Here is a 23,180-nt window from a genome sequence, read left to right on the forward strand (position 1 = left end):
TAAAACGTTCGTCTCGCAATTTTTAATTAAATTGTGCAATTAGTTTTTTTTTCGTCTACATTTAATGCTCCATGCCCGCAAGATTCGATGTGATGGATACTGTATCATTTTTTGGAAAGCTTTTTTTTTAACTAAACACGGGCAACAAATCTTTCCGAATGTTTTGAGGTTGTATTGTACTCCTCCGTATAAAGTCTCCTCCAGCATCCCCTTCTCAGGCCAATATACTAGTAGTACTAGTAGTCCATTGACGCGGACGGAGATGGCCGAGGAGCAGCAGACCAAGGTGGTATTGTCCGGCTCCAGCTGCGGCGGAGGATCACACGAAGAAGCCGCGGCGGCCGAGCAGGCAAGCCAAGCCTTGGAGCGGCCGCAGATCACCATCAGCGTCGACGTGAGCCTGCTCCACTGCGCCGTCGCCGAGTGTCACCGCCCCCTCAAGCCTCCCGTAGTCAAGGTGAGATGTCGCGACAACCAAATCTAGGCAACAGATGGTTTGTTTGCTTTCCTTCAATGGCCTTGGATTGGATAGAACGAAGATTGATTCTTTTGCGCCACGGCTGTGTCGTCTTCATCCTTCTGGCTGGCTGCAGTGCGAGGCCGGGCACCTGGTGTGCGGCGCCTGCCTCGACGGGGGCCACTGCCGCAAGTGCGACCGCGCCACCGCCTTCGCCCACTGCGGGCCGGAGCTGGACCTGTTCGTTGGCGACGCCAGGGTGCCGTGCCCGTTCAAGTCCTACGGCTGCGGCGCCTCCGTCGCGTACCACGCGACTGCCGCGCACCAGGACGCGTGCGCCTACGCACCCTGCCACTGCGCGGTGCCCGGGTGCCCCTTCACGGCCACCCCGCCGAGGCTCCGCGACCACCTCGCCGTCGACCACGCCTGGCCCCTCGACACGCTCCCCACCTACGGGAAGGCGCTCCCGCTCCGCGTCCCGGCGCCGGCGTCGTCGGAGCCGCAGCAGCAGCAGCAGCACCACCGCCTGCTGGTCGTGGAGGGCGACGAGCGCAGCCTGTTCGCGCTGTCCGTGCGCCCGTGCGGCGGCTCCGGCGCGGCCAGCTGCGCCGTCTCGGTGTCGTGCGTCAGGACGAGCGCCGCCGCCGAGGCCGGCCCGCGGTTCACGTACATGCTCTGGGCGAAGTCGCCGACGGCCGTCCCTAGCATGCCCCCCGGCAACACGGGCCGCCACCTGATGATGGAGGCGGACGTGGCGAGCTGCGCGGTGCCCGGCGGGGCCACCGTCGAGGAGGGGATGGCGCTGTACGTCCCGCCGCCGATGCTGAGCGGGCCGTCCAATTGCAAGGAGATGCACCTCAGGGTCCGCATCGACGTGGTCGATTCAGCTCCGGCCCCGCAGCTGCAGCGCTCTGCTAGTTCATCGTCTCCCAGAGTCTAGTGTTCCAGCCTCGTTCTTGGGCTGATTTTACGCTAAAACTAGCTTCCAATTCGTTTTATCTAGTTTACTCCTAGCTGGAAGAAAGGCTTGCATGTATATTTTGTGGATGGCAATGGCTGCCAATGGCATGTGCAAATGTAGTGGTTTCGGAGAACACTATGCTAATGCCATTTGCAATTCCATACTGTACTCGTTTTGAATGCGCGTGTATTCACTTTAATTTAGAGTGATATGAAATAAATTTTAGTTTAATTCTACTCTAATTTATTTCAACGTACGTGGATTGAGATAAATACATGCGCATTCGTACCGGCCTTACATGAACTCGCTGCAACTAACCTTGCAGTACTACTGTTTCTACCTTCTGAGAAACTACTTGGGGTTGTGTTGGGCTTTGGTATGGTCAAGTCCACTGTCCACCACGACACAGCAAAACATGGTTGCAAGTGTCACTTGTCACCAAATTTGCTATATATTGCCCAAACATTTCACCTGCAACGTTATTGCATGAAGCAGACATGTCCGTTTACAAACTAGGCATGAAGCAGACATGTCCGTTTACAAATCATCTATGGTGTTTCGAAATAAATTTCCTTGCCATGATTTTAGGGGCTGTTTGAATCCAGCCGGATTCTAAGAATCTCATAGAAAAAAAAATCTCAAAATCTAATAAAACCTACTCACGCTGGCTATCCCAGACAAGTGAAAATTTTGATTTCTGATGACCAAAGCTGGCTCACGTTCAGGTTCATGCTTGGAACCTGCTACGGGGACAGTCGTGTTTGCAAGGTGTACAGGAACTCAAGTTCACGAGATATCACATCGAGCATTTAGGTACTAATTAGAAAGACTAAACGTGAGTCTAATTTAGTTTAATAGATTCGTATAGTAAATTAGTCTCATTCTGTGCAATTAATTTTATAATTAATTTATGTTTAATACTCAGGTGGGCGGAAGCAAACACCCCCGGTACTGCTACATGCACCACAGCACCAGTGGCCTGAAAAGAGAACACAAGTACAGATCGCTACGGGTACTTCAAGTAGTACACAGCAATATCACATGTACAAGTAGTGCAATTCAACATTTACACGTCATTAGTTGGCTTAATCGGATGATTCCAAATGAACCTAATAAACTTAAAAGTATCCTCACTTCTGAATTTCGAATTTAACTTTCGACACCTGTTCCCCATACCACCATAGCCCGTTCATATACTGTTGTAGCTGAACTAAATAAACAACAAAATTTGTCCAATCCAATACCAGATGTTGCATTCTGTGCCGATTTTATGCTCTGAGTAGTATACACGGCTGCATATCTCTTCCTTTCGAAACCAGAGATCGAGCTCTGGCATGGTATTGGGCCACGTCACCCGCTATCCCAGTAAACGTTGGATCAATTTTCCGTGCAAGAGTAACCGTCCGATACAGGCTAGTTTGGACCTGTCGTCCGACCACTCGCGAATCATCGTGGCCGTGGCCGAGGCCGAGGCCGCATCCCCCACCTCTTCTCTTGCCGCGCCGGCGCCGCCTGCAGGAGCAGGAGGAAGCACAGCTCCTCCCCCAACAAGTTGCGGTGCTCAGGTCAGCTGCTTCGCGGAGCTAACGATATGGTGGACACGCGGACAGCCTGTCGCCGTCGTCTTCGCCGGCCAGCAACCCGGGCTTTCGCAAATCGTCGAACCCACCTTCCCTTCCGCTTGCTGCGCCACGCTCCGCCCTCCGCCTGCCTCTGCCCGCGTCTCCTCTCTAAGGCCACCGCGCGCCTCCCTGCGCCTACAGCACCGCTTTCCACCCTACATCCGCCGCGTCGATCTCGTCCGCCCGATCCCAAATCTCTTGATGCTGAGATAGGCCGAGGTTACCGCCATTGCCGCCAGGTCCGAGCTCGGGCCCTTGTGCGAAGAGGAGATGGTCGCCTTGAGCTGGAGGGAACGGACGACAGCCTCAATTTGAAGTTCGTCAAGCTGTGGCTCCGTGTGTGCAGTACAACATAGACCATGGTGGCTGCTCCCGCTGGCCGCTCCAATTGCACCATCTACTACTGCTTGCCAATGTCTTATTCATGGATGATGCACATGATGTGCTCGATGATTTGCCTCTACAACTATTTTTACTATCAAGCAAATAGCCATCTTCAGGAGCCAGCAGAAACAAATAATGAAATTGGCCATATATGCAACTGACAAGGGAATCTACCTAATGAACCAAGCCGACAATAGAAAGCAGGGAAATTCAAGCTACTTACCTTTGCCCAAGGTAATAGTACTCAAACATGAATTTAATTTTTTGGAGCACATCAAGAATGTACAGAGGAAACCACAAAGATTCTGTTTATCAATTATGACACATTATATTATATCTTGATAAGCATACTTCTCACAATATTACCATAAATTTCTTGGCCAAGCTAATCACCACTAGCTGAAGCTTAGGAGTTAGGATAGTTCATTTTAAGATAATGGCGTCAATTGAGCTGTTGTTCTTTCTGTGTCAAGCGACACTAGTGTGTTTATGGTTGAAGCTCTTCAATATTCATTTTGTTTCTTTATTTCTTTCCTGCACTTCAAACCTATTTGTTCCAGTAGCCCTTGTTTATTTAAATGTTTATGGTGACCGCTTCGCCCCGTTCGCGTGCCCTTAAACCCGGCTTGATCCGCTTATTTTTTCATTCGAAACAGTGTTTTCCTCTCACAAATTCCTCCAGCATTCCTCCAAACCATCCAAATTCCTCTAGAATTCCTCCAAGCGAACAGGCCCACGAGAACAGCTCCAATCTAGAATTCAACATGTCAGTACTTATCTTTACTTTCTACAAAGTTAATGGCATCTGAGGTAACACAATGCAGCTCATGCATGCTTGCATTTTCTGTAAGCTATAAATGTCTTTTCTGTGAGTTCCTATGGATTAGATGACTTCTCCATCCTGACAAGAAATGAGCTGCTGTAGTAATTTTATATCTGTGTAAAATCTTGAGTCTGCTACATTTTTTTTTCAAAGTGTATTTAATCCAAGTACTGAACTGAATGTATTTTTGTTGGATAATCTATCACCTACTCAGATCATTATAAAATCACCTCAAGTATCTTAATCAAGCTTCTGAGGTTTGTTTCTCATTCGAATGTAACACCACAATTTTTTACTTTACAAGTTCATTATTAAAAAGCTTGTCATTGAACCCAAGTATAAATTAAGAACTTCCTAAGTTTTTTTTTTGAAACCACCTAAGGATAGTTTCTAATAAGAGCTCTTTACTGTCTACTGAGTCTTGAAAATATATGGGCAACAATACCTTTCATCCTGTTAGTTTCAACAGTAAGACAAGTTGACTTGATTTGTAGTCATAAATTTAGCTATATAACAGATTCAATTTTCTCCTCTTATTCATGAAGGTCCATCATTTGCAATTATAAATTATAAATTTAGCTAAGCTAAGTCATGATGCTACAATATCTTGCAGTCTGGCATGGGTGAGTTCAAGAGAGGAAAATTTAGGTGGTGTTAGGATCCGGTGACTAAAATTTAGGAGGTGTCATGTGAGGGTGTCGCATATGGTATTCGGATATTAATAAAAAAATAAATTACAAAATCCGTTAGTACTTCACGAGACGAATTTATTAAGCCTAATTAATCCACCATTAGCACATGTTTACTGTAGCACTATATTGTCAAATCATGGACTAATTAGGCTTAAAAGATTCGTCTCGCAAATTAGTCGCAAGCTATGTAATTAGTTTCGTAATTAGTCTATATTTAATACTCCATGTATGTGTCAAACATCGGATGAGACAGCGACTGAAGTTTAGGAGGAGAAACCAAACACCCTCGCTGTGCTAGAGATCCGATTGGAGTGACCCTCTGTGTTGCACTGACCCTAGGACAGTACATTCACCAAGATTATTTATGAGGCATGGTCCACAGATCAAGCAATGCCTATACAAGCCCTTGTTTAGTTACCCCAAAATGCAAACTTCGGCACTATGCAAAAAGAAGATTCATCGTCACATCAAACTTGTGGTACATTCATGGAGTACTAAATGTTGACGAAATCAAAAACTAATTGCACAGTTTGGTTGTACTTTGCGAGACGAATGTTTTGAGCCTAATTAGTCAACGATTAGACAATTATTACCAAATACAAACGAAAAGCTACAGTACACTACAGTGCCAGTGAATTTAAGCTGGCGCCGATTTAGGTGGCAACTAAACGCGCCCCAAGGTCCATGTAAAACTCGATGATTTATGACTTGTCAGCTTGTTAGGAGTCGATCTTCCAATAGGACAGTACATTTCACCTAGATTATTTGAGGCATGGTCCACAGATCAAACAATGCCTATACAAGTTCCATGTAAATTCGATGATTTATGACTTCTCAGCTTGTTAGGAGTCAGATCTTCCAATTGCTAAAAGTGTAGTCAACATTATCGCCTGACAGTTGTTGTTGCATATTTTGGCCTGAATTGTTCCTTCCAAGCCACAACAAGGACTCAAACTGTAATAATTTGTATCTTGCCGCCGCGCCTGACTTTCTAGTACATTTCTAAACTAGACAAAAAGAACGCCATGTAAACTTTCCTTTTATAGTATATGAACTGAGGCCTTGTTTAGTTCTAAAAAGTTTTTCTAAAAAGTGTTACAGTAGTCATCACATCGAATCTTGCGATATGTGCATGGAGCATTAAATGTAGACGAAAAAAACTAATTGGACAGTTTAGTTGGAAATTGCGAGACGAACGTTTTGAGTCTAATTAGTCCATGATTGAACATTAATTGCCAAATAAAAATGAAAGTGCTACCATACCAAATTTCCAAAATTTGGTCAATTAAACCAGGCCTAAATGAAATTTAGTTGAGCACGATATCTAATATTTGACCCCTCACAAATTCTGGCACGTCATATCACCCCTGAGCTGGCAAAAGATACTTCTATTGAATTTTTGTACCACAACAAAGTTTGTTGTGCAAGTTTTACATTTTGAATCCGTGGTACGTCTTTCCATCCAGTTACAGGGAATTCGTTCTGTTCTGCTATTTACTAGTAGCTTTTAAGAAATCTTGTGTTCAAAAGACAATGTGCAGTCTGACGTCACATTTTTGGGTGCATATATAAAATTCTCTTTCCATTTAAAGAGGGATAAAAATAGTTCGATCACTACACATAAAAATAGGTCTTTTTGCCAGGGTTCACGTTCACCTACAATAACACTTTAGAATATTTGTCCATATTTTATTTGAAATGAATCAAAAGCCGATGAAACCGATTAAATCACTTTTTTCTTTCCTCCTTTTTCATTCTTCTTTTTAACCGCCTCCCTCCTCCCTGGCGCTACAACAGCATGTCCATTTCGGCTAAATTAACCGTGGATTATAAGCAGAATTAGGCGAGAGAAAAATACTGTTCCGTGTTTCCTCTGCAGTGGTACGACGGAGCATCCTAGGAAAGCTACCCCCGTCCGGTCAGTTGGAGAGAGAAACCATGGAGTCAGGGGAGGCTGGCCCGACCAGCGAGCTGCTGGCGCCGCCGCCGCCTCGCCGCCTCCGCCCGGGAGCAGCAAGCGCAGCGGCAAGAGGGCGAGGGACGGGCCTCTGCTGTTCGGTACCCAACTGATCAGGCACGAAGGGAAAGAAGAAGAGCCGGGTGACGCAGCACCGCAAGGCGCCGAAGCGATCGCCGTTCCATGGGAGCCCCCGGCGGAAAAGCAGCCGCCGCCGCCGCCGACCGCGGTTCAGGTGGACAAGGGCAAGCTCTACTCTTCGCTGTGCTCCTGCGCGCTGACGCCTCCCATCTACCAGGTTGCTCGCTTCGCTTGCCCCGATCTCCATCTCCACACGGCAAATTTCAATTTCTAATGGGGTTGCCGTCTGCGGTTGGGCGTGTTGGTGGCGTCCAGTGCGCGGTGGGGCATCTGGCGTGCTGCGCCTGCCGCGTGAAGCTCCCGGGCCGGCGCTGCCGGACCTGCCGCGACCGCGGCGCCCCCTCCTCCTCCGCCTACGTGCACTGCCCGGCGCTCGACCTCTTCTTCACCGACCTCCGCGTGCCGTGCGACTTCCAGGAGTACGGCTACGACAGCTTCGTCTCCTTTCCTCAGCGCCAACCACAGGGACACGTGCGAGCACGCGCCGTGCCACTGCCCGGAGCCCGGGTGCCCCCTCCTCCGCTCGCCCCGGACGCTCGCCGCCCACCTCGCCTGCGACCACTCCTGGCCCGTCGAGGACGTGGCGTACAGCACGCCCCTCCCGCTCGCCGTCCCGGTGCCCGCTCCGCCGTCGGCCGCGGCCCCGGCGCGGCGGAGCTCGACGAACCGGCTGCTGCTGCGCGGGGTGGACGACGCGTCGCTGTTCCTGATGGCCGCGGGCCCGCTGGCCGACGGCGGCGCGGCGGTGTCGGTGGTGCTCGTCCGGGCCACGGCCAAGCCTCCTCCCCCGCTGCCGCGGTTCACGTGCACGTTCTACGCCAACCCGCCCCCCGGCGCGGCGGAGCTCGCGGGGAGCTACTTCTTCGCGACCGTGCGGGTGAGGAGCAGCGCGCTGGCCGACGGCGCCGGCGTCGCGCCCGAGGAGGAGCTCTACTTCGCCGTGCCCAGGGAGATGCTGCACGGAGGCAACAGGGTGCTCTTCATCTCCGTCCGCATTGATCGCTCGCCCGCGCCTGAACCTGCTTCGGAAGACAACAAGATGATGATCACGAAGTAATACTAGTACCAAATCGCGGTCTTTTGGGATGATACTGTTAAGGGCATGTTTGGAAGGAAGGAATGGAAAACATTGGAATAGAAAAAAACGCAGGAAAGGAAGATGAGTGTAGTGGTAAAATTAAGGAAAGGAAAAACACAGGAAAGAAATAGGAGGAGGTGTTTGGAACGTAGGAATTTGTAACACAGGAATCCCAAAGCATATGACTGATAAAAGACACTTAACACATAATGATAAATCTTTGTAAAAACGTACAATGATAAATTAATACCCATGTATGATTGATTATTTTTATTCTTATTTAACGGGTGGGAGAAGCTACCCTGAGGTATAACATATGGCAGCATATGACCTTAAAAAAATGACCTCCAAAACGTATGGCAGCATATGCCGGCCTGGAGTAATCTCGCATTGATGTGCTCATGCTAATCACGCTGCACGCCTCGGGCTTCCACGAAGAGAAGAAAAACCAGAGCACAAAGTGGATTTTTTCATTCCTGTGAAATCTTGAAGAGACTACAGTATTCCATAGGAATGGAAAGGATATTTTCCTATGTTCCAAACAACATATTTCCTTTTCTTTCCTCCGTTTTAGTTTCCTGTAAATTTCCTACGAAAAACCTACAATCCAAACAGGCCCTAAGTAGGAGTAAGGCCATGTTTAGTTTAAAAAAATTTCAACTCAAAGTGTCACATCGAATCTTGCGGCACATGCATAGAGTATAGAGTATTAAATATAGACGAAAAAAACTAATTGCACAGTTGGGTGAGAAATCGCGAGACGAAACTTTCGAACTTAATTAGTCCATAATTAGACACTAATTACCAAATACAAACGAAAGTGCTACAGTAGCCAAACCTAAAAAATTTCACGAACTAAACACGCCCTAAGATTACCTTTCAAAAAAGCAGGAGTAAGACGGTGTTGGGTTCTTTAGTCGCTCCTAAAATTCATATCACATCAAATATTTAGATACTAATAAGGAGCATTAAATATAGATTAATTATAAAACCAATTACATAAATGGAGGTTAACTTATGAGACGGTTTTTAAGCCTAATTAATATGTCATTAGCATATGTTACTGTAGCATTATGTTGTCAAATCGTGAGCTAATTAGGCTTAAAAGATTCATCTCGCAAATTAGTCGAAAGTTGTGCAATTAGTTTCGTAAGTAGTCTATATTTAATACTCTATGTATGTGTCTAAACATTCGATGTGACAGGAATTTTAGAAGGCACTGTAGAAACCAAACATGCTCTAAGATTAGCCAGCAGAAAGATAATTTCAGGTGGTATTATGATGCCATTGCCATCCGGGAGACCGTAATCATATGGCTTTGGGATTTTGGCTCTGTACAAGAACTGAGAGCAACTCCAAGAGTTCAAAAAAATCTATAACTCCCAAAACTTTGTATTGGAGACTCTCTTAAATAATTGTTTTCTAAAAACTAGTTTTCTCCATAGCAACTCCCTAATATTTTGCACCCAAAAATATTTTAAACTTGCCACATCGTCATTTAGTTGGATGAGGACGAGGCTAAACAGAATTAGGCTCCGTTCGCCTTGCTGAAACTTGGCTGAAAGTGACTGAAAACAATGTTGTGGCTGAAATATTGTGAGAGAAAAATAATGTTCCGACTGAAAAAAAAGCCGAACAAGGCGGATATAAGATAAGCCAAACGGGGCCTTAGTTTGGATTCTGACTTTTCCGTGCTTGACTTGTTCCGTCGGCCAGCCGTTCCTTCCTCCGTAGCTCCTGGAGTCTGACTTTTTCTGTCCGCTCATTCTTCCTCGTACAGTGACTCCAGGTCTCTAACCTTGCAATACACGGACGAGGGCAGGCTGATATCTAGATATGCTAGCGCCGCCATCAGGCTTGTGCTCATCACCATCTCCTGTGTCCTTGCCTGTTCTCTACTAGCGCTCCTCCTCTTGTCGACTTGTTACGACACTATAAAGATCTTTCGTAATATTGTCTAATTTCGAGATAAGAAAAAAGGATCTGCCATGGATCAACATAGCTTTCTCATGAACCATGTGTTGATGATTCATCGTCGTCAAGTGATGATGATGATTTCTTTTTTGATGTCGTAAATGTGGTAATTGATGAGGATGAGCCTGATGAAGAACCAAAACATTGCGGTTATGTTCATCGGCATCGAGTGCTTCACCGCGATGAAAACATCTAGGCCCCTAGTTGAGTTTCGGTGATTAATGACAAATACGTGATTACTATGACTAACGTGTGTTTTGCAGAGGCAATTAAGTTAGGTCATGTTAATGATAATTGATTGGGCAATCATGGTTGGCATGCCCCTACGATGGAAATCGTTTCGGTTTTCAAAGGATGGACGACAAGGTTAAGGACAGACTAGTTCTAAGTGTCGTTTGGTGTTGAAGAGACACTTAGAGTAGTTTAGGACTTTGTTTTTCCTTTGACCATACTATTAAAGGGCGCATGAACTAGTAGCTTAACCTAGGTGAGTCTAGTGGGTTAGGTGTGGTGCACACTTGTCAAATCTAGCACTAGGTTGCTCCTAAGTAGCCATAATATCAATTGGAGCGAACTTCATTCACATATGATTGCGAGTTGGAAGTGAATGGAGGGTCAAATGTTGGTCGGACGCTGGTTCCGGTGTGACCGGACGTTGGCGCAGAGTCCGGTCAGTTCATTTTATCAAGGTGAAGTCGTTTGGTTGCGATCGGACGCTGAAAGAAGAGTGACCAGACGCTGGATGCCAGAGTCCGGTCAACTCCAGTAAGGTTCCAGAGAGAGAGAATCCTAATCGGACGTGTCCAGTCAGTGCTGACCGGACACTGGTCAGGTTTCGGCTACTGACCGGACGCTGAGCAGCAAAGTGACCAGACGCTGGGTGCCAGAGTCTGGTCAACATCAGTAAGGTTCTAGAGAGCAGTTTTCACGACCAGACACGTCCGGTCAGTGCTGACCGGACGCAGGTCAGAGTCCGGTCACAACTTAACGGCTAAGTGGCGGGGAGAACTGACCGGAGCATCCGATCAACTTTACTAGAGCGTCCGATCACCCCACAGAGGCATATAACGGTTTGTTTTGAATGAGGGGTTATAAATACTTCCTCTATTCACTTAAGGGAGTACTTTTGCCCATTTCAACAGCTAAGAAACACCCTTGAGAGTGCCAAGGAGAGCAAGAGCCTAGTGAGGTGATTGAGATTTGAGAATCCAAGATTAAGGCCTTATTAATAAAAGGAGAGTAGTAAGTGTGCATCCACCCTTCTCATTAGGCTTGTTGTGGTCAAGTGAGAGTTCTTGCTTGTTACTCTTGGTGATCGCCATCACCTAGATGGCTTGGTGGTGATTGGGAGTTTGGTGATCATCCGGCGGAGCTTGTGGATGACCCAACTCAAGTTATGAGCGGTTGTGGGTGATTCACCGCGACAGAGTGTCGAAGAATCAACCCGTAGATTGCACTTGATCCTTGCGCAGAACAAGGGGGAGCTACACCCTTGTGAAAGGTCGAGATAGCGACTAGAGGGGGGTGAATAGTCTTTTCTAAAACTTAATCGTGCCGGCTAACCGAAATAAGTGTGAAATTAAAACTATCGGTCTAGCCAAGACTACACCCCTCTAGCTATGCTCTCTAGCACCTTGTAAAGATACTAATTAAGCAACAAAGGTGCCGGGCTAGCTAGAGCTCACCTAACCAATTCTAGGAGTAAGGTCACACAAACCTGTGCCACTAGTACTTTAAGCAACAAGGGAGCTCCTACACGTGCCAGTAAGCAAAAGCACAAAGCCAATTAAGCTCACTAGCAATGCTCAATAACAAGGCAACCAATGCCAAATTAGAGAGCGCAATTACTTAGCTATACAAACTAAGCAATGTGACTAACAAGGTTACCCAAACCAAATTAGCCACGCAAGAAAGCTACTTCTATGCTACACAAGCAAGAAGGTAACTAATAAGCTACACAAGCTAACTAATTACAAGAGCAACCACACAAGCACAGTGTATATGAAAGTAATCACAAGCTTGTGTAACGAGGATGCAAACCAATGGGAAGAACAAGGTTGACACTTTGATTTTTCTCCCGAGGTTCACGTGTTTGCCAACACGCTAGTCCCCGTTGTGTCGACCGCTCACTTGGTGGTTCGGCGGCTAATTGGCATCACTCGCCAAGCCCGCACGTCGGGCACCACAAGAACCTACCCCGAAAGTGAGGGTAGCTCAATAACACGCTTTACTAGAGTTGCTCTTCACGGCTCCCGCGGGGCGAGCACAATGCCCCTCACAAAGCACTTCTCCAGAGTACCGCACAAGCTTCTTGCGGGGTTCGACAGAGACCACCACCAAGCCGTCTAGGAGGTGGCAGCCTCCAAGAGTACCAAGCACCACTGGCTTACAACTCGATCACCTAGTGCCACTCGATGCAACCTCACGATGCAATCGCACTAGAATCGCTCTCTCACACAATCGAATGATCACTATCAAGCATATATGAGATGGAGGGCTCCCAAGCACTACCACACAAGCCACCAAGGCTCTAGTGTGCTCAGCTACCAGCCCAAGGCCGACCATGGCTTCTATTTAGAACCCCACGAACAAATAGAGCTGTTACCCCTTCACTAGGAAAAAGTCGGGATGACCGGACGCTGGACCTCAGCGTCCGGTCGTGCGATGCACGCCACGTGTCCCCTTCTTCAAATGTTGTTCGCTAGATCTCAATGGTCATCTGTCGACCAGAAGCTCCAGCAGACCTGACCGGACGCAGCAACCTCAGCGTCCGGTCATTTCCAGTAAGGTACCAGACTGACCGAACGCGTTAGGTTGGTCGCGTTCGGACGTAGCGCCAGCGTCCGGTCACTCTGCAGCTTTTGCGTCAGCATACGTCACCCTGACCGGACGCATAAGGCCAGCGTCCGGTCACTTCCAGCGCCAGCGTCCGGTCGATGACCGACGCCTGCCCACTGACTGCCACTACTGACCGGACGCTGGACCTCAGTGTCTGGTGACTACATGACCAGAGTCCGGTCCACTCTGTGGGACCTCATCTTTTCTGTTTAGGGCGCCGGTGGCACCGTCGGACTATCCGCACTCTACGGGCGAACACTCCGCCGGTGGAGTTCCAAACCCTTCTTGCTTTCGTTCCAATGCTGAGTTGATACACATCAAATCCAACTTCATCTCCTTTGTAAATGTGCCAACACCACCAAGTGTACACCACCATGTGTATGTGTGTTAGCATTTTCATAATCATTTTCCAAAGGATTAGCCACTCAACTTGCCACGCCACTCAATCCTAGCGACGATGCAAAGTTAGGTCACTCAAGTGGCACTAGATGACCGATATGCAAACAAGTTTGCCCCTCTTGATAGTACAGCCATATGTCCTAAACCCGGTCATAAAATTCTCTACACACCTATGACCGGTGAAATGAAATGCCCTAGGTTATACCTTTGCCTTGCACATTCTATTCCATCTCCTCCAATGTTGATGCAACACATGCACCAACAAGATCAACAATGATATGATCCACTTCATATCATCACGTGATCATATTGGTTCATCGATCTTAACTTCACTTGTTCTTCACCGTTGACATCGTCCATCGGCGCCAAGTCTTGCTCAAGCTTCACTGCCACGCGGTCCATCGCTCCAAAGCCTCCGACTTGCCCTTCACGCTTACAACCGGTCCATCAAGCCAAGTCTTGTCTTGATCTTCTCCACCTTGATCACATGACTCAATGTTATGTCTCATGTGCAATAAGCTCCTTCATCATCACATGTGTGAGCTTTGCAACATCTCTAAGCCATTTTCACCTTCATGGCATATGTTGCTCACACACATGTACTTGTGGACTAATCACATGTGTATCTCACATAAACATAATTAGTCCACCTAGGTTGTCACTCAATTACCAAAACCAAACAAGAACCTTTCAATCTCCCCCTTTTTGGTAATTGATGATAACTCTACAAAGATATGGAAATTAAGTTCTTTTGGATTCATATTGCTTGCCCAAGCAATTTTACCATGTGAAAATGATTTTGGACAAGTACCACAAACCCGAAATGGTAGTATTAGCTCCCCCTATATATGTGCTAGAGTATTTGTTTTGAAGCTTGCACATATGCATAGATTAAAATTGTGGGAGAGTAATTACTACCGAATGATGCTAAGGTGTATAGAATAAACCTTTGAAGCGTGATACCAATCGGAGTTGCACCTTTAAGTTCATCCTTAGCACCATGGTTAGCTAGATGTCACTTGGAAATAAAATCACTAGATACCTCGTGAGATCAATATTAAAAGTAAGGTACTAGCATTACTTGAAAAGCATACCAAGTGTCTAGCTATCATCCTATGCATGCTAGTTATTAAATCATCATTCAAGTTCTATAACTAGTATACATCACACAAGCATGCATATTGAATTTAAGAACTTATGCAATTCAAGAGAGCACATGAATATGCACATATCAAATGGAATCAATCAAGGTTCATGAGCTTGCTCCCCCTACTTATGTGCTTCTCTTGTCCAAGAATTTTGATCCATCTCTTTTCTCCAATGTTGCTCCCTCTTTGTCCATGTCCATGTCCAACCTATATTTTATATCTATTTTATCTCTCCCCCTTTCAATCAAGCTTAATCAAGCATTCATATCTTTGTACAATCTCTCCTCCTTTGTCATCAATTTCCATAAAAGGTGTGCTTCTCATTGACGCAAAGGTATGCATTTGGGGTAGATGGTTGAGGCTTGAATTTTGCATTTTTGATGGACATCACTTGATTGTTGGAATGACACCACTTGAAGATACCACTTGTAGGTTATACCATTTGTATCTTGTGTAGGGCTTCTTGAGATACCACACATTGAATCTTTGATCTTGATATTAATTAGTGTGACACCTCCCCTTACGTGATAGCATGGGTCATTCATTTGATACACTTGAGCGTGAGGAATGCATTCTTCATTTGATGATCACTTAAAGTTGAGGATCACTTGTGGAACCATCATCTTGTATGATTGATACCGCGTGTGGATGTGATATTACTTGAAAGAATTTGCTAGTATGGAACCACTTGTTGGAATTGTCAATAGAAACCATTTCTTGAACATTTGCTATCTTCATGAGTACCACTTATAAGATATCACTTGTGAGTTGATCTAGACATTACTTGTGAATTCTTGATGAAATACTTGAGTCTAGATACCACTTGTAACAAACTAGATATCCATTTGCATTGTTGTCTTGTGCTTGTACTCTTATCACTATCATGAGCTTCTATGATTGACTTGAACTAAATTGATTTGTCTAAGCTTTCAAGTCCGGTTTGAACCAATGACAAGCTTTTTCACACCTCGTGCAAGGGTTATCTTGTCAATGTTGTACTTGTCACTTGTTAGCAATCCAAATTGAGTCAAGTACTTGGGTTCACTAGCTCATGAACAAATTCATATACTAACCACTAGATCAATTAATCATTCAAGCAATAGTGGTAGACTATGAATTTAAATATTTCATTTGTCATGCATGATCCTATGAAGCATATACTATATGCACTAACTGCATACTAGTAAGGGATGTGATGATCATGCACATTACAATTATACCTTTGCTATGTTGGAGTAGAGGATAGTCACATATGAAAGCATCTAGGCCCCTAGATTGGATTTTGGTGATTAATGACAATATAAGATTACTATGACTAACGTGTGTTTTGCAGAGGCAAATAAGTTAGCTCATGGTAATGGAGATCGATTGGGCGATCATGGTGTTATGCCCCTACGATGGAAATCGTTTTGGTTTTCAAAGGATGGACGACAAGGTTAAGGATGACTAGTTCTAAGTGTCAACTGGAGTTGGAGAGACACTTAGAGTAGTTTAGGACTTTGTTTTTTCCTTTGGCCGTACTATTAAGGGGGGTATGGACGGGTAGCTTGACCTAGGTGAGTCTATTGAGTTAGGTGTGGTGCACACTTGTTAATTCTAGCACTAGGTAGCTCCTATAAAGCCCTTTGATCCTTTGGAGCAAACTTCATTCACAAATGATCGAGAGTTGGAAGTGAATGGAGGGTCAAATACTGACCGGACGCTGGCTTCGGTGCAACCGAACGCTGGCCGCAGGGTCCGGTCAGTACATTTGACCGAGGAGAACAAGTCTGGTGTGACCAGACGCTAGGAGGTCAAGTGACCGGACGTGGAGGGCCAGCGTCCGGTCGACTCCAGTAAGGGTCCAGACTTGAGAAAGTGTGACCGGACGCGTCCGGTCAATACTGACCGGACCCTGAGTATCCAGCGTCCGGTCGAGTACAGTAAGCATCCAAGAGCGACCGGACACGTCCGGTCAGTGCTGACCGGACCCTGCCAGCGTCCGGTCATCACTTAAAAACTGGTTCGTGGGATGAACTGACCGGAGCGTCCGGTCACCCCGCAGAGGCACATAACGGTTCGTTTTTCAAGCTGCCTTATAAATAGAACCTCCACTCGTGTGTGGGGGTACTTTTGCTCATTCCATCAGCTGAAAAACTAGTTTGTGAGTGCCAAGAAGAGCAAGGTCCTAGTGAGGTGTTTGTGATTTGAGAATCCAAGAGAGAGCCCTCATTAGTGAATCAAGAGGAGCAAAGTGTGCATCCATCCTTCTCATTAGGCTTCACGTGGTCAAGTGAGAGTTCGTGCTTGTTACTCTTGGTGATCGCCATCACCTAGATGGCTTGGTGGTGATTGGGAGCTCGGTGATCATCCGGAGAGCTTGTGGGTGACCCGACTCAAGTTGTGAGCGGCTTTGGGTGATTCGCCATGACGGAGTGTCGAAGAATCAACCCGTAGAGAGCACTTGATCCTTGCACTGATCAAGGGGGAGCTTCACCCTTGCGCGGGTGCTTCAACGAGGACTAGTGGGGAGTGGCGACTCTCCGATACCTCGGCAAAATATCGCCGCGTTTCCTCTCCTCTCTTTACTTTGAGCATTTACTTTGAGCAATTCAATTCTTGTCATTTACATTCCTAGAATTGCTATGCTAGAGTAGGATTGGAACTAGGTTGCAAGTCTTTTGTGCCTTACATCAATAGAAACACTTTTCTAGGCACAAGGGGTTAATTGGGCTAACCGTAGGATTTGTTTATTGCGAAGAAATTTAGAATTAGCCCAATTCACCCCCCCCACTTAGGCATCTTGATCCTTTCATTTGGAATCAAAGCCTCATGCTCACATTTTTAAGCCTAACCGCTTAGAGCAAGATGTCTCATGGGGATGGACCTCCTCCTATCTTTGAGGGAGATGATTTTCCATATTGGAAAATACGCATGGAGGCATACTTAGAAGCTCTAGACGTTGGTATACTTAGAGCCACCTCACAAGGCTTCCCAAGACCTCGGGATGCTACTAACTTACAAGGCGATGAAGTTAATTATGAGAAATGGAATGCAAAGGCTCGCAACACTATTTTTAGAGGCCTTTGCAAAGATGTGTTCAACCGAGTTAGGAACCACAAAGACGCCCATGCACTATGGTCGGACGTTTGTGCGCTCCATGAGGGAACTAAGAGTGAGCGTGAAGAACGCTATCATCTTGTCATCAAAAAGCTTAAATCTTTTTAGATGCTCCCGAAAGAAAGTGCTAATGATATGTATTCTCGATTGAATGTTCTTGTAGAGGAAGTCAATGGGCTTGGACTAACTCAAATGTCACCATCCGATGTTGTGAGAAAGATCTTGAGTGTCCTTCCCATTGACAAATATGGGCATATTGTGACCGTGCTACACCAAGGTGATCTTTCCACCGCTACACCTGACACAAATCTTGGGAAAGATCAATGCTCATGAGATGTGCATGCACATCATGCCACAAGATGGCTCATCCTCTACAAAGAAGAAAGAAAAAGACTTAGCATTCAAAGCAAGCCAAGAGAAGGGCAAAGCAAGACTTGAGTATGAGAGCTCAAGTGATAATGAACTTGATGAGGAAAGTCTTGCTCTCATGGTGAGAAAGACTACCAAGATGCTTAAGAAGCTTAACAAGAGCAGCATCAAGTTCGACGGCAAGAAGAAGAAGTTCTTCACCAACTCAAGAAGGAAGCCCATCTCCGAGATGGATTGCTTCAATTGTGGAGAGCTTGGTCATCTAGCACATCAATGCACCAAGCCCAAGAAGAAAAAGTTCAAGGGCAAGAAAGATGACTCAAGCAATGAAGAAGAAGATGAAAAGAAGAAGAACAAGCCATACAAGAAGAGAGATGGCAAGAAGAAGGACTTCTACAAGAAGAAGAGTGGAAAGGCCTACATTGTCGGTGATTGGCTCACGGACATTGATTCATCAAGTGAATCATCCGATGATGATAGTGACAATGAGAAGATGGCTGCCATTGCTATTGATTCTTCATCATCTTCACCGCCACCTTCGCCATCATCCTCTACACACCTATGCCTTATGGCCAAAGGTGAACGCAAGGTATCACACAATGATGATAATAGTGATGATGAGCATGCTAGTGATGATGATAGTGATAGCGATGATGAATATGAATCACCTACTTATGATGAACTTGCCACATTGCTAAAACAATACACAAAAATCATCATAAAGGCTAGAGCTAAGAATGAAAAGCTAGAAGCTAAAAATGATTCTCTCTTAGCCAAATGTGATATGGTAGAAAAGGCAAATGTTGAGCTTAGAGAAGCAAATGATACTATGTCATCTAAACTCAAGGAGCTAAAATCTTCTAAGAAAGAAATCAAAGATAAACATGGCAAACTTGAGTGGGTGCACAATGAGCTCATCACTAGCCACAATAAGCTAAAAGATGAATATACAACTCTTAAGATCAATTATGATACTCTTGTTATTGCTCAAGAATTTTTACCCAATGAGCCACATGATGCTACTAACCATGTTGTTAAGATTGATATAGCTACATCATGTGATGATCTAATTGATGAGAGCATTGAGCAAGGATCTAGTAGCAAAGGCAAGAAAGTGGTTGAGTGCAATAACTATGATGAGTATGTCAAGCTCAAGCATGCAAATGAAAAGCTCATGAAAGATTTTGAAGAGATGAAAAGCCACAACACCATTGTGCTAGAAAACCTTGATCATGATGAAGAGTTGGTCCTTGAGAATAAAAAACTCAAAGAAGAAAACAAGAAACTCAAGGAAGAAAAGAACAATGATGTTCTCAAGGAAGAGAAGAAGAAGCTAAAGATGGAGAAAGAACATCTCAAGGTTGGATTGAGCAAGTTTGCAAGAGGCAAGCATCTTCAAAGTGAGCTTCTAATGAACACCGTCATGAAGATGGATAGAAGTGGCATTGGATATGTGGCACATGTTGAGAAGAAGAAGGCTCAAGTTCAACAACAACAATCAAAGCCAAAGCCAAAGCCAAAGAGATGTTTTGAGTGTGGACAAGAAGGTCACTTTGCTCATGAGTGCCAAACTCCACCACCACAACCCTTGCCCAAGCATGCTAGACCCTTTGCTTTCAATGCTCACTATATGCTTAGAAAGGACTCTAGTGGGAAGATGAAAGTCATGTTCTTAGGACCCCCTAACAAGAGTATGCCTAAGAAGATTTGGGTGGCTAAGTCACTTGTTGAGAAGGTGAAGGGCCCTCAACAAGTTTGGGTTCCTAAAGCTTGAATCTCTTGTGTGTAGGTGAACTACAAGACCGGTGGGAGTCATTGGGTGATTGATAGTGGTTAAACACAACATATGACCGGTGACCCTCGTATGTTCACCTCACTAGATGAAGAAGTGGATGGACAAGAGAAAATAACATTTGGAGATAACTCAAAGGGAAAGGTTAAAGGTTTGGGCAAAGTGGCTATATCAAATGATCTTTCCATCTCAAATGTGCTATATGTTGCTTCATTGAGCTTCAACTTATTATCCGTTGGACAATTGTGTGATCTTGGCTTCCAATGTTTGTTCACCGAGAAGGAGGCTGTTGTATCCAAGGTGGATGATAAGCAAGTGATCTTCAACGGATTTAGATACAACAACCTATATCTAGTAGACTTCACCTCCGAAGATGCAAACTTGAAGACTTGCCTATTCACCAAAACAACACTTGGGTCGCTATGGCATATAAGACTTGCTCATGTTGGGATGAGCTCACTCAAGAAGCTAATGAAGAATGATTTGGTGAGAGGGTTGAAGGATGTGAAGTTTGAAAAGGACAAGCTTTGTAGTGCATGTCAAGCCGGCAAGCAAGTTGCAAATACCCATCCAACAAAAGCTTTCATGTCAACCACAAGAGTGCTTGAACTCCTCCACATGGATCTATTTGGACCAACAACTTATAAGAGTTTGGGAGGAAATCTATATTGTCTTGTGATAGTGGATGATTATTCAAGGTATACATGGGTGTTCTTTCTTCATGACAAATCCGAAGTTGCATCTTGTTTCAAGAAGTTTGCCAAGAGAGCTCAAAATGAATTTGAAGTGAAGCTCAAGAAGATTAGAAGTGATAATGGCAAAGAGTTTGACAACACAAACATAGAAGCATATTGTGATGAAGTTGGAATCAAACATGAAGTCTCCGCAACCTACACTCCTCAACAAAATGGTGTAGTTGAGAGAAAGAACCGGACTTTGATCACTCTTGCAAGGACAATGCTAGATGAGTACAACACCCCCGAAGCTTTTTGGGTGAAAGCAATCAACACCGCATGCTATGCATCCAACCGCCTATTCCTTTAAAAGTTCCTTATTAAGATACCTTATGAGTTGCTTAATGGGAAGAAGCCGGACGTCTCTTTCTTTAGGGTGTTTGGTTGCAAATGCTACATCTACAAGAAGCGGCAACACCTAGGGAGGTTCCAAAGACGTTGTGATATTGGTTTCTTGTTGGTTACTCATTAGAGTCCAAAGCATATATAGTATTTAATCATGCCACCGGCTTGGTTGAAGAAACATATGATGTGGAATTTGATGAATCTAACGGCTCCTAAGGAGCACATGAGAATCTTGATGATGTAGGTGGTGAACCATTGAGGGAGGCTATGAAGAACATTCCGGTGGGAGACATCAAGCCAAAAGATGATGAAGATGATGTACAAGTGATTGATCAACCTTCTTCATCAAATGTACCACAAGATGGTGAAAAGAATGGGAGAGTAGAAAATGAAGATACTCATGTCTCCCATGAGCAAATGGTGGTACAAGCACAAGATGTTGATGCTCCACAACCTCCTCCTCAAGTGGTCAATAGAAGAAATACACCCCTCCTACATGATCATCCACAAGATCTCATCATAGAAAGTCCATCAAAGGGAGTGATGACTAGATCTCAAAAACTTGCTTCCTTTATTGCTCATCACTCTTTTGTCTCTTGCTATGAGCCTACCAAGGTAGAAGATGCTCTCAAGGATCCGGATTGGATCAATGCCATGCATGAAGAGTTGAACAACTTCACCCAAAATAAAGTTTGGACTCTTGAAGAGCCACCAAAAGGAGCAAGAGTCATTGGAACAAAGTGGGTGTTCCGCAACAAGCAAGATGATCAAGGTGTTGTTGTGAGGAACAACGCAAGACTAGTCGCAAAAGGGTTCTCTCAAGTTGAAGGCTTGGATTTTGGAGAGACTTTTGCACCGGTTGCAAGGCTAGAAGCCATTCATATCCTAATCATGTTTATAGGTTGTCCAAGGCGTTATATGGGCTTAAGCAAGCCCCAAGAGCTTGGTATGAGCGCCTTCGGGACTTCCTCATTGAGAAGGGCTTCACCATTGGGAAGGTCGACACCACGCTATTCACCAAGAAGCTTAGTGGGCATATCTTCATTTGTCAAGTATATGTTGATGATATCATCTTTGGATCATCAAATGAAGATTCATGCAAAGAATTTGGTGAATTGATGTCGAAGGAGTTTGAGATGTCAATGATTGGTGAGCTTACATTCTTTCTTGGTTTTCAAGTCAAGAAAATGAAAGAAGGCATCTTCATCTCTCAAGAGAAATACACTAAAGATCTTCTCAAGAGATTCAAGATGGATGAATGTAAGCCAATCAAGACCCCAATGCCTACTAATGGACATCTTGACCTAGATGAGGGAGGTAACCCGGTTGATCAAACTCTCTACCGTTCTATGATTGGTAGCTTGTTATATTTGACCGCATCTAGGCCCGACATCATGTTTAGTGTGTGTATGTGTGCTAGGTTTCAAGCTAATCCTAAGGAAACACATATAAGTGCCATAAAAAGAATCCTTAGGTATCTTAAGCACACACCAAGCATTGGCCTTTGGTATCCCAAAGGAGCTACATTTGAGTTAGTGGGCTATTCCGATTCGGATTATGCCGGTTGCAAAGTGGATAGAAAAAGCACATCCGGAGGGTGCCATTTGCTTGGTAGATCACTTGTGTCTTGGTCCTCCAAGAAACAAAATAGTGTGGCTTTGTCCACCGCCGAAGCGGAATACATTGCCGTGGGTGCTTGTTGTGCACAAATATTATACATGAAACAAACTTTACTAGACTATGGTGTAGTTCTAGAAAAAGTACCTCTTTTGTGCGACAATGAAAGTGCTGTAAAACTTGCTAACAATCCGGTTCAACACTGTCGCACCAAGCACATAGATATCCGTCATCACTTTCTTAGAGATCATGTTGCTAAAAATAATATATCACTAGAAGGTGTAAGAACCGAAGATCAATTAGCGGATATCTTTACCAAACCGCTAGATGAGGCTACATTTTGTAGATTGCAGAATGAGCTCAATGTACTTGATTTTAGTAACTTCACTAAAAGATGAGCTTGTGTTGTCCCTTGCATTCATTGTATTATACAACATGTTTATTTCATGTCAATGCATATAGGGCTTGTCTAACATGGTTAAGATAACCGCCGAAAAGCGAGTGAAGAAGCTTAACCTTGGATCAAACTTGACAAGCAACTAGTTTTATTTACAAGTATTGCATATGCATGGATGTTGTTTTGTCATTTGGTTCAATTTGCCCTCTTATTGCCTACTTTCTTAAAAAGAATTATAGCCTAAGGCAAAATATTTTGAAAAACTTGAGGGTTTGAGAGAGGTCACTCATATCAGTCCCAATTGGTGGTTATTTGGATCTTATTCAAGTTGAGACTTGATTGTGAACAGGCAG

The 23,180-nt window shown here is 45.0% G+C and overlaps 1 protein-coding gene across 1 annotated transcript; it reads left to right on the top strand.

The window, feature by feature from the left end:
- Positions 1-262: 262 nt before the first annotated feature.
- LOC136454385 (uncharacterized) lies at positions 263-1,527 on the top strand. The gene is made up of 2 exons (XM_066454830.1): positions 263-457; positions 594-1,527. Exons 1-2 carry the CDS (start codon positions 263-265, stop codon positions 1,395-1,397), a joined length of 999 nt encoding a protein of 332 aa, XP_066310927.1. The 3' UTR covers positions 1,398-1,527.
- The last annotated feature ends 21,653 nt before the right edge of the window (positions 1,528-23,180 follow it).

Source organism: Miscanthus floridulus, chromosome 5, assembly GCF_019320115.1.
Source record: "Miscanthus floridulus cultivar M001 chromosome 5, ASM1932011v1, whole genome shotgun sequence".
In the NCBI taxonomy this organism is placed as follows: domain Eukaryota; kingdom Viridiplantae; phylum Streptophyta; class Magnoliopsida; order Poales; family Poaceae; genus Miscanthus; species Miscanthus floridulus.

Excerpts from the sequence above, each read along its gene's own strand:
- LOC136454385 (XM_066454830.1), top strand. The coding sequence starts at position 263 with ATGGCCGAGGAGCAGCAGACCAAGGTGGTATTGTCCGGCTCCAGCTGC. Across the intron at positions 458-593 it reads TCAAGCCTCCCGTAGTCAAG|TGCGAGGCCGGGCACCTGGT; the intron begins GTGAGATGTCGC and ends GGCTGGCTGCAG.